The sequence below is a fragment of the Echinops telfairi genome, unplaced genomic scaffold (genome assembly GCF_000313985.2).
Source record: "Echinops telfairi isolate 266 unplaced genomic scaffold, ASM31398v2 ScPeMD7_7469;HRSCAF=8507_1, whole genome shotgun sequence".
Lineage (NCBI taxonomy): Eukaryota > Metazoa > Chordata > Mammalia > Afrosoricida > Tenrecidae > Echinops > Echinops telfairi.
In genome coordinates, this window is record NW_022111373.1 from 68,318,485 (window position 1) to 68,326,547 (window position 8,063).

Here is an 8,063-nt window from a genome sequence, read left to right on the forward strand (position 1 = left end):
GAGAGAGGCCAAAACAATACAATAAAGAAAAACAACAAAAATAAAACAGATCAGTACCCCAAACTTCAATAATAAAGTCAGACCCAGACCAGTGGTTCTCTGAGGAGTACGGACTTCATAACCAGAGAGCAGTACGAAATTGCCCAAGGAGCCGGGTAAACATGGCTTTACTTACAAGTTCACAGTTTTTTCACCACATCAAAGATTCTACTTCTGTCTCCTAGCCGCACAGCACCAGCCTATAGAGTCAGCCTCTTTTCCAATGTACACTTCCTGACAGAGACAGAGTACACCCAAATCAAGGTAAGTATGGGCTTCATGTAAAGCTCCTCGGATGATCCTAATGGATGCCCCTCCTGGAAAGACACGGATCTAGGTTCTCTAAAGAGCCAGTTACATTCGGTGCAGTGGTTACTTGGGCTGCCAACCGAAAGGTCCGCCGTTTGAACTCACAGGCCACTCCCCCGAAGAAAGATATTGCAGGCTGCTTCTGTGAAGACTGACCAACCGTATGGGCAATTCTACGCAGCCCTACAGTGTCTCCATGAGTCAGAATTGACCAGAGAGCAATGGGTTTGGTTTGTGGGTCTCAAACAACCCTGTGGGGTAGCTCCCTAGTCTTCCTCATAGTAAAGATGAAGAAAATAAGTCTCAGAAATATGAAGACTTGCTCAAGCCACTCGAATAGTACAGTGGCTGTGGGACTGACAAAGGGACCAACTTAACCATCATCTTATTATTATAGGTAAGAAGATGTAAAATATTTCCTAAAGATTTTTTACAATGTCCAAATATCATTCTTTACTCATAAAAGCTCAGTATCTCACTTGTCATAGAATATTGTTTTCTTTTTTATTATGTCTAAATACACACACACAAACACACTCCGTGCCTTTAGGAATAGAAAGATACAATGTTATCTATTGGTCCTATGTTTGACTCTAAGAAAACAATGTTGGAAATGGAGAAAAAAAAAGAAAAGAATTTTAAGATACTCCATGCTTAAAACATTAGTTTTCAGGAACATCTGAATCTTGTATTTTGATTTCCTTTTACACAACAATAAAATGAACTTACAAATCCATTTCTCCATTCATCCCAATATGAGAAGGGATGGGCAGTGTGGGGCTTGATAATGCCCCAATGCTGTCAGCATTCCTGGCATCACTGCGTTAGTCTTTTTGCTACTTAACAGAGATTTGAGGTGCTTCCTGTAAGCAGTCAGTATCTCAATTGCCATCAGGTATTTGGTCCCAGAGGGGAGCGGAAATCAATGTCAAAATCTTAAAGAGATGCTCTAGTGCATGGTATTGGTCCTATGAATGCTGGTGCTGGTGCAGGTAAACTCAAGGCGTACTGCCTAACACCATTCCTAAACACTTTGGCTTCGACAGAAGTATCTGAAGAAAAAGAATAAAATAAGAGTCAAGAGATTAAAATGCAGGTAACTGAGCAATAAATAACCCCCCCCAAGAATATCAATACTAAAATTAGACCAGCTAGTTTTGTAATTGAGCAAGGGTTACTTAAAACCAAATGGAACTCTCTGCCCTTAAGTCGATTCCAACTCATGGAAACCCTGTAGGGCAGGGCAGAACTGTCCGTGCCGTTTCCAAGACCATGGCTCTTTAAGGGAGTGGAAAACCTCTTCATTCTCCCAGGGAGCAGCAGGTGGTTTGGAAGTGCTGACCTTGGGATAGCAGCCCCACGTGCAACCCAGAGTTACCTCGAACCTAGGAAAATGCTCCTAAATGACTGAGTAGGGCACTGTTTGAAGAACTGAAAAACAAGGCAAGGTTCAGCCCTGCATCGCAGCGATGAAGTCAAATTTAACATGTGGGGTGGCCAGCAGGTACAGATCATTGAAACCCCAAACATTCAATCTAGGCTTTCTTTCCTACCTTGTCAATCAGCATTCCACTGATCCTGAGACATGGCTTCAGCGTAACTCAGAGGTAGGTTCAGCCCAACAACTGGTCCTACAATGCTGAGCCATGAAGTGATGTAGTTGAAATTCCTAGGAAACAAGTGAAAATACAAGTGCGATGATGTATCCGTTGTCATTTTGGTAAATGGTAGAAAATCAATCACTCCCCATAAATAATAGGAATGAGGCCTTATTTCAAGGATGCACCACTTGAAATCGCAGCATTTTGAAATGTCTGAGGTCGAGAGAAACTATGAAAAACCTTCGCTAAAGCAGTGCAGGGGGTGGCAAAGTGTTGGGGCTGCTGAATCTCCTGGGATGAATCACATTTCACACTTACATTTGACAGTATTTGCCAAAGGAGCGAAACACAGTGGGTAAGAGCATGGTTCTGAAGCAAAAATGCCAAATTTCACATCCCATTTCCACCACTTAACTAGCTAGGTGACCTTGGCCAAGTCATTTGACCCCTCAGCGCTTCAGTATCTTCCTTTGTAAACTGAGGGCAATCGTGGAACCACGCTTACAAGGGTTACACGGAAAATCAGATGAGCCTATATATCTACAACACTTAGATCAATGCCTAGTGCACAGTAAAAAAAATCAATAAATGCTAGCCATCATTATTATTACAAAGAATATTTCTTTTGAGCGTGGCTTTTAGAGTCACATAAAAAGATTTATGCTTTTAAAATAAGAATATAAACCAATGTGTCTTGATGGTGTTTCTTACCTATTGATTTTTTGAGAATTCTTTAATACAGGAATCATGAATTCATTTGTCTTGCAGGGATGAAGTACAAAAAAAGGCTGCCCAAGTAGTGGATGTTCCTGAAAGAAAAGTTAATGTAGCAGAGCAAGTGTGATTTACATTGAAAAAGTTAAAACAAATAATGCTTTATTCCTTTAAAATAAAGGTTTATTTTAAATTCCAAGCTACTAAATAAGAAACAGGTTGCTATTTCATTTTTAAATACATAATCCAAATGTCAGAAGAGCTGGTGAGAAGGTACTGTTTATCAATAAGATAGTATAATCAAGTACGGGTAAGCACCCAATTTTCTTTTCATGATGCAAACTGCAGGTCCATGTTCTCAGTTCCTATCACCCTTTTTAAATCACCATTTCTCTCAGGCCTACAATTATTCTTTTATTTCTTCCTCACGGATGTCCACAGAGCCCAATAGCCTGACCACCTGAACAATGCATTTCATTCACCTTTTGGCCAAATGTGAGGGGACCATGGCTGTGTGCACATTTTTTAAACATAAATTTTGTCCACATTCACGGTTTCAAGCCCAACTACAGTTGAGAGTAGAATGGGGGATGAAATGGCTTGCACTATTTAAATTGCAGTCTGTCTGTCTGTGTTTGTTTCTCTTTGCGTCTTTGTCATGCTGTAGGACTTAGCTCCTAAGATTGAAGCCCATACGCTGTAACTCCACTGCCTTTATAAGAGCATGGCTGGGTATAAGGTAGGGGCCAGACTACGGTCAAGTTAGGACTGTGGACCTTATTTGATAAGTGTTGGGGAATCCTGGTGGCATAGTGGTTATGCAATGGGATGCTAACCATATGGTCAGCAGTTAAATTCACCAGCCACTCAGGGGGAGAAAGAGGAGGCTTTCTACTCCCCTAAAAAGTTACCGTTTCAAAACCCCACAGGAGCAGATCTACCCTGTCCTGTAGGGTCAATATATGTGAGTATAGGGTCAATGTGAATTGGTATAGCTCAATGGTATTTTTGAGTTTTGAGGAACCTTAGGAAGTGTCTCTGCAGGTAAGTGATCTGTGCACCCATTTTGGCAACATGAAAACAATTATGGATGATACCCGTCTGGATCATTTACATTGCCAATTAACCACTATGCCACAGGCTGCACTCAAATAATCCAGAGACCAGGTCTCAACGCTCACTGCCACAGAGTCCATGCCGACTCACCGTGACCCTATAGGGTGGAGTGAAACCGCCCCCGTGGGTTTCTGAGTTGCGGGGATAGAAAGTCTCATCTTTCTTCCAAGGTGCAGCTGGTGTTTTTTGCACTGCTGACCTTCCAGTTAGTAGTCCAAAGCATAGACAACTACACCATCAGGGCTCCTTAAAGTTGTCAGGGATTTAATTCTACTTGGATCCCACAATCAATGCCCAGGGATAGAGCAGCCAAGAAATCAAACCGTAAGTATAGTTCTTTGGGTAAATTGACTGCCAAAGACCTCTTAAAAGGGTTATAAAACAAAGAGGTTATTTTTGAGAACTACTAAGGTATTCCTGACCTTAGCCATAGGATTTTCAATAGCCTCCTATGCATGTAAAGATTGAAAATGAAGAAGAAAGACCACAGAGGCGTGGGTATTATGGGCTAGTTTGATTAGGGGCTGCCTCACTTCTCTTCTCAGCTAGTCCAAGGAGAGGCTTGTAATAGACATCAATCAAAATTGGCTTGTGTATTCACCCTGTCTACCTTTTCATAGCAAGCTGGGGCCCATGATTTCAAAAAGGCCCACTGGAATGAACATAAATTTATATACATCTATCATTTAAAAAATATCCTAAATGTCAATTTTTTAGCAAAACAGAATCTGCTTACTTTATAACCTCATGAAAGAGCGCCCAACATCTGCTAGGCCTAGATAAGAGAAAATGCTACAGTTATAAGGACCCCAAGGTGCTGCTTACCAGAAAAAGAGGAAGGGCTTCAAGGAAGTGGACTGACAGAATGGCCACAAGAACAGGCTCAAACATGGGAATGATTTCGAGGTTGACGTACCAAGCACTGTTCTGTTCTGTCGTGCAGACTCTAGTCCTTAGGAGAAGAACACCTTATAGCCACCACCCGAGCACCAGGAAATGATCTAGACTTCCCATAGTTTGTGACGATCCACGCAGTCAAATACCGTCGCATAATCAATAAAGCACAAGTAAGCATCTCTCTGGTATTTCCTGTTCTCAGCCAAGATCCATCTAACTTCAGCAATGACATCTCTCGTTCCACATCTTCTTCTGAATCTGGCTTAAATGTCTGGCACCTCCCTGTTGATGTGTTGCTATAACATATTGAAGGGTCTCCAGCCAGATTTTCCTTGCATGTGGCTCTTGTTCGATAATGGCCACCTTCTGTTAAGTCACTCAGTAAAGCCAGGTAGCTGTGTTCCAAATTTCATAGCATTGCTGAGTATTTCCACAGCTTCATCAGCTTCTTAAAACATTTCCATTGGTAGCCCAATTCCTGGAGCTTCGGTTTTGGCTAATGCTTCCAGTCTCCTTCAATACCCTTGGTTCCTGATCATAGGCGCCCACTGGAAGAGGTTGAATGTCCACCAGTTCTTATGGTACACTGGCTCTGTGTTTTCTGCCCATCCTCTTTTGATGCCTCCTGCATCCCTCATTATTTTACCCAACATTGCAACTTGAGGGTCGAATTTCTTCTTCGGTTCTTTCAGCTTGAGGTATGTTGAACATGCTCTTCCTTCTTGGTTTTCTAAGTCCAGGTTTTTGCGTATTTCTTTATAGTTCTGTTTTGCCTTCCCGAGCTGCCTTTTGAAGCTTTCTTTTACGTCATCATCTCTTCCTTTTCTTTAGCCACAGTACTATATTTAAAAGTGTACGCTGAAATCCACTTTGGTATTTTCTTCCTTTCCTTTTTAACGACCATTTGCTTCCTTCGTGTTTTATCTTCTTAATGACATCCTATAACTCATCTGGTCTTTGGTTTGGCTGATGGTATTGAGCTTCTCTATCATCAATTGGAGGCAGCCAATTGGATTCCGATGCCTCCCATATGATCAGGTCCAGGAGTACAGTCACTGGTGATGTTGTTGAAAAAGGTATTTGTAATGAAGACGTCGTTGGTCTTAGAAAATTCTGTCAGACGATCTCCAGCTTCATTTCTATCACCAAGGCCATTTGTTCAACTACTGATCCTTCTTGTTTGTTCCAACTTTTGCATCTCAATCACCAGTGATTATCGACTCCTTTTAATTGATGTTTTATCTATTTCAAATGGAAGAAAACTGTGTGTGGGGGGGTACCTTTGGGTTGGTTCTGACTCATAGTGATCATATGGGCAACAGAAGGAAATACTGCGTGGTCCTGGGCTAGCCTCACAATTGTTCATGTTTGAGCCCATTGTTAGAGCCACCATGTCAATCTCTTGTTGAGAGCCTTCCTTGTTCTCATTTACCCACTACTTTACCAAACATGATGTCCTGTATTAGGGACTTTTCTCTATTGACAACACGTCCAAAGTACAAGAGACGAAGTCTCACCATCCTTGCTTCTAAGGAGACGTTTGCCTGTGTTTCCTCCAAGACGGATTGGTTTTTTCTTTCAGCAATTCATAATACTTTCCATATCATTCACCAGCACCATAATCCAAATGCATTGATTCTTCATCAGTCTTCCTTACTCAATGGCTAGTTTTCACATACATAGAAGGCAATGGAAAATACCATGGCTTAGGTCAGTCCTCAACATAACCTCCTTGCTTTTAATACTCTAAAGAGATCTTGTACAGCAGCTTTTCCTAATGCAACTAGTCTTTTGATCTCTTGACTGATGCTTCCAAGAGCATTGAGTGTGGACCCACGCAAGACAAAATTTTTGACTACTTCAATCTTTCCCCCATTTATTATGATGCTACCTATTTGTCTAGTTGGGAAGATTTTGGTCTCTTTTACATTGAGTTGTAATCCATACTGATCAAAGGCTACATTCTTTGGTATCCATCAGCAAGTGCCTCACATCCTCCTCACTTTCAGCAAGCAAGATGATATCCTCCGAACATGCAAATTGTTAATAAGCCTTCCTCCAATCCTGGTATCACGTTCTTCTTCATATAATCCAGCTTCTCTCATGATTTGGAAAACATACACATTGAATAAATATGGTGAGAGGACATAACCCTGACCCATCCCTTTTCTGGTTTAAACCATGCACTATTCCCTTTTTCTGTTTTCACAACTGCCTCTTGTTCCATGGGCAAGTTCAGCATGAGCACAATGAAGTATTCTGAAATTCCCAATTTTCTCCAAGCTATAGCTTGTTATGATCCACACAGTCAGATTCTTTTATATGGTCAATAAAACACAAGTAAATATTTTTTCTGGTGTTCTGTACTTCCAGCCACGATCCCTCTGACATCAGCATTGCTATCCCTTGTCCCACGTCCTCCTCTGAATGCAGCTGAACCTCTGGGAGCCCCCTGTCAACGCACTCCTGCACCTGTTGTTGGATGATCTCCAGCAACATTTTACTTGTGTGTGATATGAATGCAATTGTTCTAAAATGTGCACATTTTGTTGGGTCAGTGTTTTTTGGAATAGGTATAAAGATGGAGATCTTCCAGTCAGTTGCCAAAGTTTCTTAGCATAGATGAGTACTTCGTGATAAATCTTTAAATATTCATTTTGAAGATGAAGGGGATGTACTTTGTCATTCCCAGAAAAGTACACTATATAATTCTCTGAACTCAAAATGCCCAATACCCGTCCATTTCTGCTCACAACTGCCTAGAATATCTACCTTTGTGCTCCATTTCATTTCTGATAACTTCCCATTTTCCCAGATTCATACTTCAGATATCCCATGTTCTGTTTTTCAATGGATGTTTGCAGCTGTTTCTTTTCATTTTGAATCATTGCTACCAGCAAACGAAGGTCTTGAAAGTTTTATGTCATTAGGTCAGCGAGGATACAGCTCTCTTCTCCTTTGAGGAGGCAGCTCTCCTCCAGTTGTATTTTCACTGCATCCCACCCGAGAGGCTCATCTTCTGAACTCTGTCTGACACTGCTCTCCTGCAATTCATAAGGTTTTCAGTGGCGAGTTTGTCCTAGTCTTTTCTTCATCTACAAGCTCTGCCGAAACCTGTTTATCATGGGTATCCCTGCTGGTACTTGAAATACTGGTAGATATGACAACCAGAACGGTCAAGATACTGATATTCAGAGTAAGTTCATGAAATGTAATTAAATATATTTAAAACATAATAAAAGCTCCTGAAGTTCAGGAGGTTCAGTAATCTACAACATTTTTTACTATTCATTTTTCCTCAAACAATAGAAAGTCATTTTAGCATTTACGGTTATATTATAATAAAATACAGGCAGTCCCTGGATTATTATTGAGCTCCATTTTTTT

The 8,063-nt window shown here is 41.0% G+C and overlaps 1 protein-coding gene across 1 annotated transcript in view; it reads right to left on the bottom strand.

Moving 5' to 3' along the window:
• Positions 1-832: 832 nt before the first annotated feature.
• Positions 833-8,063, bottom strand: part of ATG10 (autophagy related 10) — a 376,082-nt gene continuing 368,851 nt past the window's right edge. Inside the window, exons 6-8 of the mRNA XM_004703653.3 lie at positions 2,661-2,758; positions 1,902-2,017; positions 833-1,400 (exon numbers count right to left, since the gene is read on the bottom strand). Of these exons, the coding sequence (XP_004703710.1) occupies positions 1,906-2,017; positions 2,661-2,758 (210 nt within the window). The 3' untranslated portion in view covers positions 833-1,400; positions 1,902-1,905. The remainder of the gene's footprint in view (positions 1,401-1,901; positions 2,018-2,660; positions 2,759-8,063) is intronic.